The 20,924-nt window shown below is 32.1% G+C and overlaps 1 protein-coding gene across 1 annotated transcript in view; it reads left to right on the top strand.

Moving 5' to 3' along the window:
- The window catches only part of SNTG1 (syntrophin gamma 1), a 587,999-nt gene that overhangs the window by 379,722 nt on the left and 187,353 nt on the right, over positions 1–20,924 (top strand). The window contains exon 12 of the mRNA XM_051973745.1: positions 20,180–20,296. Within this exon, the coding sequence (XP_051829705.1) occupies positions 20,180–20,296 (117 nt within the window). The remainder of the gene's footprint in view (positions 1–20,179; positions 20,297–20,924) is intronic.

Below are 20,924 nucleotides of genomic sequence, written 5' to 3'. Positions count from 1 at the left end.
TTTAATATCTTTCTCGACTCTTATTGCCGAGGCTAGTGTTTCTAATATGATATTAAATAATAATGGTGATAGTGGGCAACCTTGCTTCACTCCAGATCTTACTGGGAAAGGTTCCAGTTTTTCCCCATTGCATATGATGCTTACTGATGGTTTTAAATATATGCTCCTGACTATTTTAAGGAAAAGTCCATTTATTCCTATGCTCTCAAGTGTTTTTATTAGGAATGGATGTTGGATTTTATCAAATGCTTTTTCTGCATCTATTGAGATGATCATATGGTTTTTGTTTGTTTGGTTATTGATATAGTCAATTATACTAATAGTTTTCCTAATATTGAACCAGCCCTGCACTCCTGGTATAAATCCTACTTGGTCATAGTGTATTATCCTGGTGACGATTTTCTGTAATCTTTTTGCTAATATTTTATTTAAGATTTTAGCATCAATATTCATTAGGGAGATTGGTCTTTCTCTGTTTTCAGCCTACCTGGTTTAGGTATCAGTACCATGTCTGTGTCATAAAAGGAGTTTGGTAGGACTCCTTCAATCCCTATTTTTTCAAATAGTTTATTTAGCATTGGAGTTAATTGTTCTTTAAATGTTTGGTAGAATTCACATGTAAATCCATCTGGTCCTGGGGATTGGCATCAATCATCTTATCGTTGGAAAGATTCACATTCATCAGAATTGATTGTCATATAATATTCATCATACCATGTATAATGATCTCCTGGTTCTTATCATTTCACTTAGCATGAGTTCATGTAAGTCTCTCCAGCCCTCTCTAAAATCATCTTGCTGATGGTTTCTTCTAGAACAATAATATTCCATAATATTCATGTACCATAACTTATTCAGGCATTCTACAACTGATGGGCATCTACTCAGTTTCCAGTTTCTTGCCACTACAAAAAGGGCTGTCACAAACATTTTTGCATATGTGGGTCCCTTTCCTTCCTTTAAGATCTCTTTGGGATGTAGACCCAATAGAAACACTGCTGGATCTAAGGGTGTGCACAGTTTGATAATTTTTGAGCATAGTTCCAAATTGCTCTCCAGAATAGTTGGATCCATTCACAGTTCCACCAACAATGTATTAGTGTCCTAGTTTTCTCACATCCCCTCCAACCTTCATTCTTATCTTTTCCTGCATCTTAGCCGATCTGAGAGGTGTGTAGTGGTGTCTTAATTTGCATTTCTCTGATCAATAGGGATTTAGAGCACCTTCTCATATGATTAGAAATGATTTTAATTTCTTTATCTGAAAATTGTCTGTTCATATCCTTTGACCATTTATCAATTGGAATGTACTGAGGGTAAAAATAAAATACACATCAGAGAGTTAAGTGGATCAAATAAGATATGTGCAAAGTGCTTTACATTATTAAAGAGCTATATGCAAGTTCTCTACTACTTCTACTACTACAAGCTTCCTTCCCCTCCCCCTCCATTAAAGTTGTACAGTAATAAGGATATGAAACTATATTCTTTAAAATCATGGACTGCTTCATAATCTCTTGAAGTTCTCATTTGGAAATTAAGCTGATTCTTATGTGAATGCATATATCATGATTAAACACAGGGCAACCCTCAACTTGAAATTACAGTTTTGTGACCACAATCTAGAAGCCAAAGAAACATCTTTGAGAAAGATTGATGGCAATACCCATAACATTGATGATAACACCAAAATCCATCTTTCCATGCAAATGCTTTAGTCAGTTTATGATTTAAGAGTTAGGGATGAAGGGAAAACTAATTAAGTACAAGCCATAAGTGATTCCAATATTTCCATAAATTATACCATCGACAGCTTGCTAGGGAGTAGAACAAAGCAATGGTATTCATATTGTTTAGTATCAGAACTCCTTTAAATTTATAAGTGATTGAGACTACCTCCAAGAGGTTTTTGTTGTTGTTGTTGTTAGATCACATCTAGCAATATTTATTGTATTAGAAATAAACATTTTTCAGTATTATTATGAAAGTTGTTTTGACTTCATATACCCCCAAAATGTTTTGAGGATCACCAGGGGTTCCTGGAACATAATTTGCAAAAGGCTGGGTTAGATAATCCTAGAATTGAAAATTACAGATACATCAGAACAGAAAGATGATTGATGGGTAAGAAATCAATTCTACTCACCAGGTAGAATGAATAACTTAAGACAATAATTTGTAAGATATTTAGTTATTACTTAGAGTTCAGCAGTTCAGGAAACATCCATGTTACCTTGATTAATCCTTTGGTGAAAATATACTTTTTTAAAACCTAGATCACAGAGACAAGGTTTTATATTATCCCAGAAATGATAAACAAGTTACATTGGTAACAGTGTCATCCATTAGTCACCTCTGCTGTGTGAAATACAGCACATGAACAGTTCAGTTGCCTATACTGTAAGGGTAAAGAAAACTTCTTGTTGTAGAGACTTTTTGAAGTTAAGGTTCTTGAGTTTGCAATGAAGCCACAGAAAGAAAGGGGAATTTGGGAATCAATAGTCTTCTCTTACTGGCAGAACACTGAAAGTATGGATGGGGAAGAGGGAATAATTGAGTAGTTTTAATAGTAAAATACCCCTTCAAGCCAGGGACAGCTAGATGACAGAATGGATAATGTTCCAGGGCTAAAGTCAAAAAGACTAATTCATCTTCCTGAGTTCAAATTTATGTCCAAGATAAACTATGTCTGTATCCTTAACAATATCATTCAATTTCTTCTCTATTGTATGGGGGTATTCCCATTCCAAAAAATTTTGGTACTCATGAGTTTAGAAATCATGAGCCCCTGATGAGTTCTTTTCAAAGTTATATTAAAATAGGTTCCTTTCTAGTCTAGTCTAGACTATTTTCTATACAATTTGATACTTACTAACTCAAAGAACAGTAGGCAAATATTTAAGAACAAACTCACTAATAATTGTTTTATGTGAAAATATATCTGAAAAAAAAATTCTGATCTTAGGCTTCTATGACATTTTGATGTACTTTCTTAAAAGATTTCTCAGATCACAATTCTTTACCTTAGTTTTGTGAGATACTAAGTCTCAAAAAATACCCCTCAAAATCAATAGGTGTTTCTGCTCTGTATATGTATGACTTGTGTCTTCATGTTTCTGTACTTCTAGGTGGTCCCAATATGTGATATGCTCTTTTCTTCCTCTTTGCTTTTTGAATTCCTACTCATCCTTGAAGCACAGTGCAAATGTCATTTTCTTCATGAAGTCTCCCCTGTGTCACTCTCCTAAGTCAATAAATATTTTCCCCACAAATCTCATAAAGGGCTTTTCTTGCAATTTTATAAAAATACTTTTCATATACTATTGTCTCTTAGAATGATGTCAAACTCAAATAGAAATAGGACCATTAATCTTTATATGTAAGGATCCTTGTGGGTCATGTATTAATTTTTTTTTAATTAATACCTATGTTTTGTTGTATTTTATTTAGTTTTTCAAAAATTTTTCAAGTACCCTTTTAATATGATTCCCAATACAATCTATTATTGGGCCTTTGTCCCAATCATTTCCAGATTGTTAATATTTGTGTTCCTTTGTTGTTATCTTAGAGAATTTATTTCACCTTCCTGTCAGGTTGGGGAATTAGAATAGAACATTTGAGGAAGGTGAGAAATTCTCAAAAAATAGTAAAACTGTGTGATTCCATCTATCTTAGCCTTTTTATTGTTTTGTTTTTTTTCCCCTCAAGTTTAGAAGAACTAGTCCTAAGTGCAAACATAGTTTCTTCCCCTTTCTATATGTAAAATAACATTATATTGCATATTTTTGGTATAGCCTCATGGTTTAATAGAAATAACACCTAATTTTTAGTCAAAAGAATAGGATTTTAATCCTTTCTTTGAAACTTAATTCATCTATGACCTTAATCCATCATCTCTTGAACTCAATTTACTCCCTTTCTCTTCTAAATTCTGAAATCATATAAAAATATACTTTGAATGAGGCTTTCAAAGACATACACTATAAGAATCCTGGTTTAAAATATTACTACCATGTCTGCCAATATCTTTAGTTTATATACAGTATAAGAACTTTGATTTGAAATGTGACCACTGTGTTAGCAGATCTCTTTGGTTTTCTTGCCTTTGATTGAATTGATTTTAATTTTGATTTAACTGAAAGTTCCTACATCTTCCACACTTCTTAGTTCTATCAGGGTCAATTAATAAATAGTAAGCTTTAGACTTGAGCTATTAATTCCAGAAGGCAGAATTACAAGTAATGGGTGTAAATTGAAAAAAGAAAAAAAGAAAAATGTAAATTTCATGTAAGAAAAAAAATTCCCAGCAATTAGAAAATTGCTTTAAAATATACTGGATAAAGGCTTCTATTTCACTGGAGTTCAAGAGAAATTATAAAGGCTACTTGTAAGATATGTCATCAAACAGATCCTTGTTTCAACTATGAGTTGGACTAGATGCTTTTTGAGCCTAATGGCTCAATAATCAATCAAACATATATTAAGTGCCTCCTATCTATCAGGCAGTATGCATTACCTGCTCTAGGGCACTTACTATTCTGAGTTCTCTGACTCTGTGAATAAGAATAATTAATTTTATTACTAATGTCTGCTGAAGCAATATTTCTGGACTGTGAAATAAACAGACTTTTACTGAGAATAACCTCTTAAAGTAGAGGCCAATTTAGAATTAGGAATGAATAACTCAATTAGTTCATCCTTCTCATTTTATGATTAAAATTGTTCTGTCTTTTGCATTTGTGATGTTATTTGGAATTTCCTTGGCAAAGATACTAAAATGATTTGCCGTTTTCTTCTCTATCTCATTTTATAGATGAGGAAATTGAGCCAAATGGGGTAAAGTGATTTGCCCCAAGTCACATAGCTATTAAGTATCTGGGGTCAGATTTGGAATCAGGAAGATGAATCTTGCTGACTCCCGGTCCAGCACTTTATCCATTGCATCACCCAGCAGTTCCAAGCTATTCATTTAGCAAAGGAGGAAATTGAGGCCTTTAGTGGTTAAAGGCCTAAATGAATAACTTAATAATGACATAACTTAAAAGCCTGAATGAAGTCACACAAGGCAAGGGAGATTTCAGCAACTAGGTGGCATAGTGAACCTGGTGCCAGGAAGATCTGCAAATTCAAATCCAATTTCAAGTACCTAACTGGCTGTGTGGTCTTGGTCAATTCATATAACCTTCATCTTTTTCAATTTCTTCATCTGGTATGTTGTGAAGATAGGATGAGATAATATTGGAAAGCACTTTACAAACCTTAAAACTATATAAAAAGTAATTATTATTGATTGATTTATTATTTAATAAAATGTCTGTTCTTTGACTCTGTACACAATGTTTTTTCCACTTACCACATCATCTCCATGCCTATTTCTTCCACCTTCTATGAAACATAAAAGTATAATTTTCAGATGCATTGATGAATCTGTTTATATTGGGTTTTTTGCATGCCTTTGTGTACCACAGATGCTTAGGCTGCCTATTAATCTTGATTAAGATATATATCAAAAAGTTCTGGAAATCATTTTTGTGGATTACCCAAAGTTTTCAAGTTTTCAACCATAACTATTTTTTAGCTGTTCCAAGAAATTATTGCATCAAGTTCATATGTTTCAACTTTATTAAGGAAATATAAAAATCTCATTGCTGCTTTTAGGATGTGAAATAAATTTACAATAATAATTTGTTATATGAAAAAGTACTTACATTGATACATTGGTGCATTAATGTGGTCCCAGGGTGGGTGTGGAAAAGAATGGGAGAATTATTATTGAGGAATTTGTATTCTAATATTTTAGGGAAGTAACTAGTACACACTTCTCTCTTCCAGTGCAGCAATTGACCAAACCCTTTATTAAAAGTGTTACCTTATCTCTCAGGATTTGCCCAGGCTTTGCCCATGCTTCAATATATTTTAACAATAGTATTTTTGTACATTAATCTTGAATTATATATTCAATTTCTATATATTGTATAAATATGATATTGTTTTCTTTTCTTAAGAAGGAACTTGTTATTATGTATACAAAATCTCCCTATGGTATCATTTTGTGAAAACCTGCAAAGTGATCATTATTACTCATTACTCAAATTACAAATTACTCAAATATTTTCTTTGCATTGCAGATGTTAGAGTTTAAATTATTTTATTTTATTTTATTTTATTTTGGGGAGGCAGTTGGGATTAAGTGACTTGCCCAAGGTCACACAGCTAGGAAGTGTTAAGTGTCTGAAACCAGGTATGAACTCAAGTCCTGCTGATTTCAGGTCTGGTGTTCTATCCTCTGGGCCATCTAGCTGTCCCGAATTTTATTTCTTTTATGGAAGTATTTATCCTTGAAGCAAACTGGTAGTAAGGAGCAGAGGAAATTAATCCTGACAAGTCAAGAAATGAAAATAATTTATTATTATATTCAAATGTTCTGAATAGAGCACAAATTAATTTACTTTAAATGAAATAATCTGTCAATATAAGCAAGTCATTTTTAAAGCAATTGTAATTTCCAACAAAGCTAGGAGTAAAAAGGTGATTGAGCATCTTAACAAAGATAAGATAGTAACACAATCTTCCAACATCATAATTTTCAAAAGTGAATAATGTACTGGGAGTCAATATATGTATTTCTAGATTGGGCCTTTACCTACCATGTGACCTTTAGTAGAAATTTAACACTTCTGTTTATTAGTTTCTATATTTACTATTAAAATATTTTAAAATCATTTGCATGGTGATTTAAACAATTTATAATAATTAATCAAAGCCCTATTTGAATTATTTGCTTTGAATTATGATGCCAAATACGTTTTTAAAAATTTAACTTTTTAAATTTCTTTTTAAAATGTTGTTGTCTTTTGTTTGATACCTTAGATATTTCTCCTTAAACCTCTTTGCCAACCATACTTATAATATAACAAAAGTATTTAAGCAAGTCGACCAACCTAGCAATCACACCTGATAGTATGTATGCCACATCACACATTCATACTCCCCTAAATTTCCACTGAGATATGAGAAGCATATTCTATTATTCATTCTCTAGGATCAAGATTTTAGGCTATAAATCATTGTCAAACTGCCTTTTCACGGTTATCATTTACATATTATAGTCACTGGATATGTTGTTCTCTTTGCCTATTGTACACTTTGCATCATTTCATATAATCTTTCCATATTTCTCAGTATTATTGATTCTTATTTCATAAAAAACAATTATGAAGAGCATACAGAATATCCCTTGTTATTGCTAACTTTAACATTTTTGCCACACATTCTTACATTATATTTATTAAATAGCTTTGAGTAACTATTTTATTAAAAGAAGACTTCCATTTCCGTCTAAGTAATTTGTTTATTGATAGATTTTAAACCCAAAATTTATTTTAATTGATTCAATACAATTTAATTAAATTGACATCTAATAAGTATCTGGCATGTACAAATCATTAAACTAATCAGTAGAGATAAAGGGATTTTTAAAAAGATGCATTCTGTAATCTCAAGGAGCTTACAATTAAATAGTTGCTATACTTTTTTTTTTTTTCAAAATATCAAGGTCTAACGATTCCACAGGAGCAAATGTTCTGTCTATTAATACAGACTGCAATTTTCTCATGCAGCCTTTAAAGAGGGCACTTTAATGAGTTTCTGAGGCCAAAAAAATGTAATTGGTAGCATGATGGTCAACTCTTTGCCAAAAAGAGTTGCCAAACAAAGACATACTGTTCCTAATAAAATAGGCTCGAAGCATTCATTATAATGTTCATAAAATACTTTGTATACATTTTGTACATGATACTCCCCCAAATTCTGTGAAATGCCACAGATGATTTCATTAACTCCATTTTACTTAAAGCTGAGAGAGAATTTCTGTGGTATCACAAATTGTCACAGTTTGAATCAGAAAACTTCTTTATTAAGCAGTATATATTGGGCATTGTAAGTGCCAGGGATACAAAAAGAGCCAAAAAAGTTCCTGGCCTCAAAGACTTCATAATCTAATAAGATAGTAATTCACACACAAAAAAATAATAAGTACAGATAATGTATAAATAGCATGCAAAGGAAATAATTCTAAAAGGGAAGGCGTTGGAATTAGGAGATATTGGAAATTACTTCTAGAACTTAGAATAAGCTCAGAAATTCAGTAAGCAGAGTTGAGGAGAAAAATATACCTGCTATGGAGAATAGGCAGAGTAAATGCCTGGAAGGAGATGGGATGTCTTTTTTTGTGGAAGAGCCAGGAAGCTAGTTTTTTTTTTTTAAACAAAATAATATATGGTAGTTAATTAGGGTGTAAGATGACTCAAAGAGGGAGGACTTTGAATTGTTATCAAAGGACTTATTTTACCCTGGAAGCAATATGCAGCCACTGGAGTTTATTGATTAGGTAGTGATATGAGTGGACCTGTGGTTTAAGGAAATTGTTTTGACAACTAAATGGAGTATGGATTAGAGTGAGAAAAAATGATGCAGGCAAATTCACCAGTACCGACATCACTATCACATGAAAGCATGTACCATAATGATGACACTGTCATAAGAAAGAAGAGGATATATTTGAAAGCTGTTGGAAATGTAAAACAGATAGGCTTTGGCAAGAGATTAAACATGAAAAGTAAGAGATGATAAGTGCTCTGAAAGATTACAAATATTCAGATGGAGTATGCCCAATAAGTGGTAGAATCTTCAAGCTCACATCAGACTGATTTGCCACAAACATACTGTACTTTGATTTCAACATAGTAGTACCTTTGGTCCTCTTTGACTATGAAGGATGAACAACAATACAATAGAAGATAAAGGACATGGTCAGAATGAAAACACATTCCTACAAGACATGATGTTATTGGAAACACTATTATTCCAAAAGTATGATAAGAATTTAAAGATTGCCTTTTCTTCTTTTCCTGACAACATCCAAGCATTGGATTATGGCTTCCAAAAACCAAAGAATTAGAGACTAATAATTTTCCAATTTATTTTTACTCCTCTCATAACTTCCACTTCTTTTGTTGTTGTTTTTCATGTTTTATGTACATTTCTCTGGCATGTAACTCATGTCAACATTTTTAAATATTTCTTTTTGTCTTTATTGGCTTCCAAAAAGAAGACATTCATTTTCATAGCTATTGTTCAATATTTCATTTTTTTTTAATTTAGAGAATCAATGTCTCCTTCTGTTTTGAAAGTTGCTGTTTCTTTAATATGGGTCAAAGGATCATGCTTATCATTTACATTAAGCCTTTGGCATCTGAAGTCACTTTAAGCATCCATCAAAAGATGTGCTCTGCAGGCCTTTTCTTTACTAATTAAAATGATTCAATAGGATTTTTCAGCATTCCTTCCTTTTGTTTATTACCATATTGTTCTAGATCAGTTAACTTTTTAATGTGAATTCTGCTTATGCTCAGCTTTCTTTTTTCCAGTTCTTTTCACTGATTTATACATAGAAAGTTTCAGATATTTAGAGAACATGAAATTGGATAATAGAAAAATAGAAAAAAAATTAAAAACTTTAGCTTTTTATTAACTTATTCCAGTGGCTTCTTGACATGTTAAAATTCCATTCACTGCAGAGGCAACTAGATAGTATAGTGGATAGAGCCCCCTGGGCCTGCAATCATAAAATTTTTATTCAGTCATGTCTGATTTTCTGTGAACCTATTTGAGGTTTTCTTGATAAAGATACCAAAGTGGTTTGCTATTTCCTTCTCCAGCTCACTTTACCAATGAGGAAAACTTGTTTAGGGTCAAGTAGCTAGTACATATCTGAGGCTAGATTTGAATTTATAAATATGAATATTCCTGATCCCAAGCCACATGCTATACCTAGCCCTAGATACGCAAATTAATATATGGCCAAATCTTTATTAAATATATATATGTATCAGGGGATCAGAAGTGTAATTATTGTATAGCAGTAACTAATCATTTATATTTCAATTGCATGATGCATTAAGTCGAGGTTTTGGAGAAAAATTATTCAATGTAAGTTATTGTATTGTTGAATCTACATTCATCAAGGATTTTGGAATCCCTGACATTTTCCCTTTAACCATTCTGCTACTATTCTGGCACATTTGACAGTGCCCCTGTTCTACTTTCATTTTGGAAGATCTGTCATTGTAGCTATTCCCTAAAAGTAGGTTGAGTTGAGTCTATCACTTTTGCAAAGGGTGAGAATCATCAAAGCAAAATCATAAAAATGTCTTCTTTTATATTTTACACACATACTCTCAGGAATGAAGCACATTCAGGTCATCCTCTTTTACAATAGCACAATTTAGGTAAAGTCAACTAAATGATCAGGAAGATGAGATTTCTAGCAAACATTGGTTCAGTTTCTTCAGCCTGAAATGACAGATAAAGGAGAGAAAGGATCTTCAAAATATAGAAACATATAGAGTTGTTTATAAATCCCTGGTATGTTAAAGCTGTGGAGAGAAGTGGGAGAGGAATAATTCACTGATTTTGAAAGAGGAATGTTAGGATAAATAGAAGAAAATATTGCTTCATATAGTAAACTTAGAGAATTTATTATTCCAAGAAGTGGCATAAGCTGAAAATATGAATGGTTTCTAGAATCTTTTGAATAAATTCATGAACAATGCATTCATAGTGGTTTATCAAGGGAAGCCAGGGATACTTTGTGAATCTGTGTTTAATACCGATGCTGTGAAAAACAATATTTTCATATGAAATGCCTTGATTCCAAATACTCTATCCAGGGCTAGAGTACTGGGCTAGATGGAACATAGTTTGATTTAGGATGACAATTCTCAAAATGTTAGATATTTCAACGATTGTCAAAACTGACACCAGTTGGATAAATGCTCTTTTCCTTTCTAACCTCCCACTCTTTCTCATACCAGGTGGCATAGAAACACAAAGCTAATCAGTGTTTATTTCGACTCCACTGTGCTTTGCACAGTAGGAGAAATTTTAACCAGAAGAAGAAGTTCCTCCCCTGTAGCAATGTATAATATAATTATATGTGTAGACAGCATACAAAACCATGTGAAATAAGGATACACACAAAATAAAAGCACAAATGAAACATATAATTATGAATATGAAAACATATAAATATGAAAAACCTGGAGAATATGTTTATATTTTCTATGTGTATTCATGTATTTGGAAAACTCCACACATTAATACATATATGGTGGTGGTGTGTGTGTGTGTGTGTGTGTGTGTGTGTGTGTGTGTGAGTGTGTGTGTATGTGTGTGGTTGGGAATCAATTATTTTGGATAAAATCTGTATAATATTTTATTGGTCAATTAACCTCTCTGAGCCTTTGTTCCTTTATGTATAGAATGATAAGGTTGATTCAGATGATTTTTAGAGTCTCTTCAACTCTAATTCAGTTATCTTGAGAATAGGACTTTTTGAATTATACTTTACTTTTATAGATGATGTGTTAGCATGTTAATTTTCCAAAAAGAAACTCTAGTATATATGTTTATTATATGGGAAAGATGGTGTCCGGTTCCTTCAAAATTCACTTATTCTTTTTTTTTTCTGAATTGCAGAAGCATACTTAGTCATAGTTATATTCTCCGTGATATTTTATAAGTATACTCTGAGTTTTTATACTTAAGTTCTTTGCAATGGCAGGGTAGTGAAAATGGAAGAGGTATAGTTTCAGTCTTTGAAGTACTTTCAGATTATTTGTGAAGACACTAAATAATGTGAAGGATTTCAATGAGAGTGCAAATGTTGCAAAATAAAGAAATGCATATGATTGAACTAATAAAGGAAGATAAAACAATGATTCAGCTAGGTGTCCTAAATTCAAGGCACTAATTTCAGAGGCTTAAAAAGGTGATCACTCTCCTTTGCTCATTCTTCAACATTTACCTGCAAATGTATTCTGAAAATAATGCTATAAGTACTACCATGATGCCTTTAAAAATAAAAACAGACATCAAAATATAGCTCATGTTGGTTTTAGAGAAGAATATGGGACATTATTGAACTAGCATTTTAAAGCAACTATTATGATACTGGCATTGTACTATGCATGAAAGGAAAAAAAAAATAAATAGTGTTTGACCTCAAAGAGATTATATTCTTCCAGAGGAAGCTTTATAATGACAAAAAAGGAAAAAAACAAACAAAATATGTACAAAGTAATATGAGGAGAGCATTAAAAACTAGGAGAATCAATAAAGACCACATGGAAGAGATAGAGTACAAATGCTTTAAATGGTATTCCTTGTTTTATGATAGATTTTCATGTTTGGAGGCTGCTGGTAACCTCCTCATTGATGGAGTGCAGTGAATTTTCAGTGGCTATATGATTTCAGGCTTAATTGTTCTTTCTTTCCATTGCCATCTCCTTGCTTTCCTGAATTCCTTAATATACAAGCGAAAATCCTTTTTTCTGCAAAAAGTATTTTTTCCTAAATTCTTTTTTCTTTTCTTTTTTAAAAAAATTGTTTATTTATTTTAGACACATTGCAAATCTAAAATGAATCAATTATCTAAGAAAAAATCATCAGGGCCATATGAATTTACACATGCATTCTACTAAACATTTAAAGAACAATTAATTCCAATACTATGCAAGTTATTTGGAAAAATAGGGAAAGAGGGAATCCTTCCAAATTCTTTTTATGACACAGATATGGTGCTAATACCTAGAACAACAGAAGAAACAAAATAGAGAAAGAACATTGTAGACTAATTTCTCTAATGAATATTGATGCAAAAATCTTAAATAAAATATCAGCAAAAGATATTATAGACAGTAAGTTATTCTCAGAATAATACACCATGACCAAGTAGGATTTATACCAGGAATGCAGGGCTGGTTCAATATTAGGAAAACTATTAACATAATTGACTATATCAATCACCAATCTAACAGAAATCATATGATCATCTCTATAGATGCAGAAAACATATTTGACAAAATCCAACATCCATTCCTATTAAAAAAACACTAGAGAGTATAGGAGTAAATATAATTTTCCTTAAAATGAGTGATAGCATCTATTTAAATTTATCAGCAAGCATCATATTATAATTCAGATAAATTAGAACTATTCCTAGTAAGATCAGAGGTGAAACGTTTGCCCACTATTACCATTGCTCTTCAGTACTGTATTTGAAATGTTAGCTTTAGCAATAAGAGAAGAAAAAGAAATTAAAGAAATTAGAACAGATAATGGAGAAATCAAATTAACACTCTTTACAGATGAGATGATGGTATATTTAGGTAATCCTAGAGAATCAATTGAAAATATTAGAAACAATTCACAACTTAAGCAAATTTGCAGAATACAAAATAAATCCACATAAATCATCAACATTTTAACATGTTATCAACGGAGTCCAGGAGCAAGTGAAACAAAGAGAAATTTCATTTAAACTAACTGTTGATTATATAAAATATTTGGGAGTCTACCTGCCAAGACAAAACTATATAAATGCAATTAGAAAACACTTTCCACACAACTAATCAATTGGGAAAATATGAATTGTTCATGGTTAATCAAGCTAATATAATAAAAAGACAAAACTACCTAAATGAATCTATTTATTCAGTGCCATACCAATCAAACTCACAAGAAATAGAAAAAAATAGTTAAAAAAAGATCAAGAATTTCAATAGAATTAATGAAAAACAATGCAAATAAAAGTGGCATTACTGTACCAGCAGACTTGCACAAAAAGTGTGCGGGGGCCATTCTTTCTCCAAGATTATATATTAATAGAGTATGATCCAATTACTATTTAGCCTCATGTGCTTGGGACCTCAGTGCATCAACTCAAGCCTCAGCCCATTACAGTAATGTATTAATTAATATAATCAAAATTATCCATTTTACATTACATAAGGTACTGTAGTTCTTATTTGGCCATAATTTCTTCCTTATCCACAAATCTGAGAGGTAGACTATCCTCTGTCCTGCTAATTTGCGTATAGTATCATTTTTTATCCTTCCCCCAACCCCTCCCCTAGGTGGCAAGTAATCCAATAGTTTAAACATGTGTGCAATCACAACTACTATAGTACACAAGAAAAATCAGATAAAAGGGGAAAAATGAGAAAGAAAACAAAATGCAAGCAGATATCAATAAAAAAGTGAAAATATTATGTTGTGATCCACACTCAGTCCCCACAGTTCTCTATCTGGATGCAGAAGACTTTCTTCATCACAACACCATTGGAACAAGCCTGAATTACCTTGCTGTTGAAAAGAGCCACATCTGTCAAAATTTATTATTATATAATCTTGCTGTTGCTGTGTATAATGTTCTTCTGATTCTACTTACTTCACATAGTGTCAGTTCATATAAGTCTCTCCAAGACTTCTCTGAAATCATCCTGGAAACTGAATGGATGTCCATCAATTGAAGAATGGCTGAATAAATTATGATATATGAATGTTATGGAATATTTTTGTTCTGTAAGAAATGACCAGCAGGATGATTTAATTAATATGATACATTAATACACTAATAATAATAATATATTATTTTAATTAAGTTAGAGATGCAAAATACATATATGAAACAGACTATAAACTTAATGTACACAGACCTCTTTTATGTTAGAATCCTCACCCCACTTCTTTTCTGTACCTTCTCCATGGTACTAATTCAAATACATATTCCATTTATATTAGTATCAAACTATGTTCACTGACTTCTCCCCTGGCACTATCTTTCATTTAACAAAGATTCATTGAGCTCCTAATATATTAGGAGACATTAACATTATATGTCTTTATTGATCAGATACAGAGAATTCTAAAAATCTTTACAATGAGATATTTATTTATTAGTCTTCAAAATGTTGATATTGCTCTTAGGGGATTAGTGAAACATACAATATTGGCAACTTCTTCTCCTATTCCCAGGTCTGCAGGACACAGTTATCTGTTTAAGCATGGTCCTATAACACATTCATCCCTATGCTGAACATGGGATTACATTTAAGGACTATATATATATATTTTTTTTCCTAGTTTATATATATATATATATTTTTCTAGTTTTCCCTCTCACTGTTTATCATTCTAGTCCCACCCTATACATAGTCATATTATTTACTCCCATCTCTTACCCCATTCTATTTCACTGGATTCAAAAAACATTCCATACTTCATTGCCTGAGTACCAGCTCCTACTTCCTATATTCAATAACCAACTGTTCTCTTTTCACATTAATAGGACTTATCACCAGATAACCTTGCCTAGCCAAACAATATTTTGGAATTTTGTGAAATAATTAAGAATTTCAAATCGTAGTTCCAGTGGAGTCTTTTCTTTTAAAATAAACTCTTCTTTTTGTGACCCATTTTCTGAGATTTTTATCCTCCTTAATCTATGTTTCCCATTCTTTCAATGCATTTCTCTTTTTCACTCTTTGTTTCTTCTGATGAGATCATCTTAAAACAGTAAAAACACACCTATGGCCTTTGTCTAAGTGGACTTCCTCTAACTAGCTTAGTCATAATAAAATTCAGAGGTATTACATATATCACCTTCCCATATCGGGAATATAAATAGTTTAAACTTCATGACTTCTTAATTATCTTTACTTTTTATACTTTCCTTGAAATTTATGTTCAATTGTTAAATTTTCTATTCAGCTGTTTGATTGTTTATTTTTTTTTCCCATTGGGGGATTTTTGAACATTCTGCTTCATTCAATATCTGTGTTCCCTGTATATGAATATGTTCAGCTTTCCTGGGCAAGTTATTATTGGTTGTATTCTAATTTTTTCCCCCTTCTGGAGTATCATATTACAACCCTTTTGTCTTTTAGCGTGGAATCTACTCAATTGTGAATGATATTGACTGTGATTCAAAGATAATTGAAATATTTCATTCTCATTCCTTCCAAAATTTTCTTATTCATTATTTCTTATTCAAAATTTTGGCTATGAAATTCCCAGGAGTTTTCATTTTGAGATTTTTTTGAAGAGGTGACTGGCAGTTTCTTTTATTTTCAAAAAAAAAATTCCCCTTAGATATGTAGAAAGTTGTCCTTTATAATTCCTTGAAATATTTTATCTAGAGTATTTTTCGATTTATGGTTTTTATCATCTTTCTTTGTTCTATTTCCAGATCAGTCATTTTTCCTTTGAAACATTTCACATTTTCTCCTATTTTTTCCCATCTTTTGACTTTGTTTTAATGTTTCTTGATATTTCATGAAGTCATTGGCTTCCATTTGGACAATTTCAATTGTTAAGAAGCTACTGTTTTTTAGGTACTCTAAATCACTATTGATCAGAAAAATGCAAATTAAGGCAACTCTGAGATACCACTGCATACTCTCAAATTGGCTAAGATGACAGGAAAAAAATAATGATGAATATTGGAGAGGAAGTGGGAAAACTGGAAAACTGATACATTATTGGTGGAATACATTATTGAACAGATCCAATCATTCTGGAGACCAATTAGGAACTATGCTCAAAAAGTTATTAAACTGTACATATACATTGACCCAGCAGTGTTTCTACTGGGCCTACATCCCAAAGAGATCTTAAAGGAGGGAAAGCGACCCATATGTGCAAAAATGTTTTTGGCAGCCCTTTTTGTAGTGGCAAGAAACTGGAAACTGAATGGATGCCATCAACTGGAGAATACCTGAATAAGTTATGGTATATGAATGTTATAGAATATTATTGTTCTGTAAGAAATGATAAGCAGGATGATTTCAGAGAGGCCTGGAGAGAGTTATGTGAACTGATGCTAAGTGAAATGAACAGAACCAGGAGATCATTATACACTGCAATAAGACTATGCAATGATCAATTCTGATAGATGTGGCTCTCTTCAACAATGAGATGATTTAAACCAGTTCCAATTGTTCAGTGATGAAGAGAACATCTACATCCAGAGAGAGGACCATGGGAACTGAGTGTGGATCACAATACAGTATTCTCATTCTTGTTTTTTGTTGTTGTTGTTGTTGTTGTTGTTGTTCACTGGCATTTTGTTTTCTTTCTTTTTTTCCTATTTGATCCAATTTTTCTTGTACAACAAGATAATTGTGTAAATATGTACACATATATTGGATTTAACATATATTTTAACACATTTAATATGTATTGGAGTACCTGCCATCTAGGGGAGGGATTGGGGGAAGGAGAGGATAAGTTGGAACAGAAGGCGTTGCTAGGATCAATGTTAAAAAAATTACTCATGGATATGTTTTGTAAATAAAAAGCTCTAATAAAAAAAAAGAAGCTACTTTTTGGGTGCATTTTTGTATCTTTTTTACTATGTTGTTTTCTTCTCATAATATTTTTGCATGAATCTCTCTGTTCTTTTCCCAATTTGTGTGCTACTATTCTTATTTGATTTTACAGGTAATTTTTGTTCTTCAATTTGGAACTATGTTCAAAAACTTATCAAACTGTGCATACCCTTTGATCCACCAGTGTTACTACTGGGCTTATATTCCAAAGAGATTTTAAAGAAGGGAAAGGGACCTGTATGTGCAAGAATGTTTGTGGCAGCCCTTTTTGTAGTGACCAAAAACTGGAAACTGAGTAACTGCCCATCAATTGGAGAATGGCTGAATAAATTGTGGCATATGAATATTATGGAATATTATTGTTCTGTAAGAAATGACTAGCAGGATGATTTCAGAAAGGCCTGGAGAGACTTACACAAACTGATGCTGAGTGAAATGAGCAGGGCCAGGAGATCATTATATACTTCAACAACAATACTATATGATGATCAATTCTGATGGACGTGACCCTCTTCAACAATGAGATGAACCAAATCAGTTCCAATAGAGCAGTGATGAACTGAACCAGCTACATCCAGAAAAAGAACTTTGGGAGATAACTATGAACCACTACATAAAATTCCCAATTCCTCTATCTTTGTCCACCTGCATTTTTGATTTCCTTCATGGGTTAATTGTACACTATTTCAAAGTCCGATTCTTTTTGTACAGCAAAATAACTGTTTGGACATGTATACATACATTGTATTTAACATATACTTTAACATATTTAACATGTATTGGTCAACCTGCCATCTGGGGGAAGGAGTGGGGGGAAGGAGGGGACAAGTTGGAACAAAAGGTTTTGCAACTGTCAATGCCGAAAAATTACCCATACATATATCTTGTAAATAAAAAAATAATAAAAAAATTGCTCATTTATTTCTATCTTTAACTGTTCTAGGAATTTTTTTGGTTTTGTGTACAATCTCTATTTTCTTTTGAGGCTTTACTTATAGAAATTCTCAGATCATTGTCTTCTATATTTGTATCTTGAGCTTTCTTATAATCATAGAAGGCTTTTTTTCATATTTGTTTTTTATTTTGTTTGTTTGTTTTGTTTATTCACATTCCAGTCTTCTTCTTGAGTTTGGAAATTATGTTAATATTGTCCTCTGCTCACTCTGCTTCTGTCTTGTCTTTAATATTTTGTTGCTTTCATTTCTTAGTCTAAGGACTTATAATATTCTGGTATTTCTAACATTATGTGATCCAGGAAGAATTTTCTTTACAGCTCCCTACTCTGAAAATTTTTGATCCATTTTGTGTTTGTTGACTTGGGTGTGATTCAGTTTTTATAAACTGCTGCTGGACTTAGTCATAGTTAATTACTACTAGACTAATCTGCAGTCTCTTCCTTGTTTTTTTTCTCCTACCTTAGTTTATTGTACTATAGGCTTCTGTATGGGGCTAAAAGTTAGAACTCGATCCTTACTCCTTTCTTGGGCTCAAAATTACAAAACTACTTTTTCCCCTGAAATTTGTTCCTTGCTTCCTAAACAATAGGGTTTCTGTTCCCTCAATACTATAACCACTTTTTTTTCCTTACCCTGGAACTATTAGTTAGAAATGGGAAATGGGTGACAATGCTATCATACACCTGTTTTTGAGCTCCTAGCCAATCCTTAACTCAATGTTTACAGAGCTCTTTTTCAGTCTTCTTAAGCTACCCTAAGTATGGAAAAAAAATGACTCACTGTATCTTGTACTTGGGTTTCTAGCATCAGATTTTGTTCTTCTTTCCATCAATTATTGTAGGGGATAATGTGAAGGAACAAATGCAAAATTGCTAATTCTTATTCTGTCTTCTTGACTCTGTTCCTCTTCCTCATGTTTCATCTTTTGCACAATTGTCAGCCTCCCTCTAAAATCACCCAGGAATTCTCCAGCTTAGCATAGTGAAATTGTAAGTGTGATAGATTATAGAACTAAATACCAGTCTATGAATTACAAACTACTTGAAAGAATGCAGCATATTATTTTAGCTAAGAGTCTCCTTGAATGTGTAGGCATCACAGACATTAACCTAAGCAGTTGGGTTATGGAAAAGGACAAAAGTACAAATAATAATTCCTTCCCTCAAAGAGCTTACATAGTATAAATCATAACTGGCATTATTATATCACTTTCAAATGTATAAAGAGCTTACACAATTTATATATATCATATGGAGAGAGAAAAAGAGAGCAGTTTGTTTCGAGTTACTAATTACCAAAAATATAGCAATTTTATTTTAAGAAACAGCATGTTATAGTATATATGAAACTGGCTCTGGAGTCAGGACAACCTGAGTTTAAATTCCATCTTTGATCCACAGCAGCTCTTTCATTCTGGGCAAGAAACTTAATTTTCCAAGGCTTTAGGCAACATCTAAGACTATAAATTAAAGATGTCAAAAAGAGGAATTTACTTATATGGGGAGTTCACTATACAAATGAACTGAATCTCAGGCCTGCTCCCTTTTTCTACCCAAGTTTAAGAGCAGTAAATAATGTAGCAGTTTTCCATCTTGAATAAGAAGCAAAATCATTATATGCTGAGTAGGTCATGTCCAGACAGTAAGAGAAGTTATCACCTTTCAATGAGAAAGATAGAAAGATAGTGTAGAAAACCTCAGGGAAATAAGACTTATGTAACAGGTCTTCATTTCTTTCATTTTATTGTCTTTATGGGAATTTTCAAACCATTCTAATCTTGGGTCTAAAATGTTTGAAAATATTGGTCTATATTTTTTTGTTTTTATGACACCTACCCTTATGGGCAATGGAATTTTTAACATATGACTGTTTTTATCATTTTAATTGAGAATAATTATTCAAAAGTTAGAAATGCTTTACCATATTTGCATAACAAAGACTGAAATAGAGATAAACTTATGTAACAGTCAAAATTATTAATTTCCCTCTCAGATAGTCTACATGGGCTGGACTGAAGAACGAGAACAAGATTCCCTTCAAGATAGGAAATACACGCCAAAGTTTTTAGCACTGAGAGGCTCTTCTCTTTATAAATTTCTGGCACCTCCAGTAAGTATATTTTTTCATATTTTTATTTTAACTGATTTTTGCTGTAAATATATAGAAATGTATCATGTACTCAACTTAATTCTATTATTAAATATTAATTAGAACCATTGTAGCATATCCTAAGAAAAGTTGGCCTCAGAAATAGAACAAATCTAGATGTCTGTCCGGTTTTTCAGACATCCTAGATGGGCAACCATCAACAAGTTACTTAATCTCTAAGATCATAATTTAGAGAAGAGTTGCCATGCTCCACTGGTGGAATTCCAGGGGGCCTCAGGATCTTTCCAAAATAATTAAATTATAGATCTAGATTTAAAAAGCAAATAGAAAAAAGAAGTATATGAGGAACAACTGAATAAACTTGGCATGTTCAGGCTGGAAACTAAAAATTGACGTCATGAAGTATCTAAAGGCTTATCACACAGAAGAAAGATTAAACTTCTGTTTTTTGACTCCAGAGGACAGAACCAAGAACAATAAAATGAGTGAAAGCTACAAAGAGGCAACTACAGGCTTAAGATCAGGAAAAATATCCTAACAGAGCTCTCCAAAAATATAATGGGATAGTTAGAGAAATGATAGTTTCTTGTACTTATTGATCACCAATCACAAGGTGAATAGTCACATT

This window comes from Antechinus flavipes, chromosome 1, assembly GCF_016432865.1.
Source record: "Antechinus flavipes isolate AdamAnt ecotype Samford, QLD, Australia chromosome 1, AdamAnt_v2, whole genome shotgun sequence".
Classification (NCBI taxonomy): Eukaryota; Metazoa; Chordata; class Mammalia; order Dasyuromorphia; family Dasyuridae; genus Antechinus; species Antechinus flavipes.
Note: the sequence above shows the minus strand (reverse complement) of the source record. Positions and strands in the feature narration are given on the sequence as shown.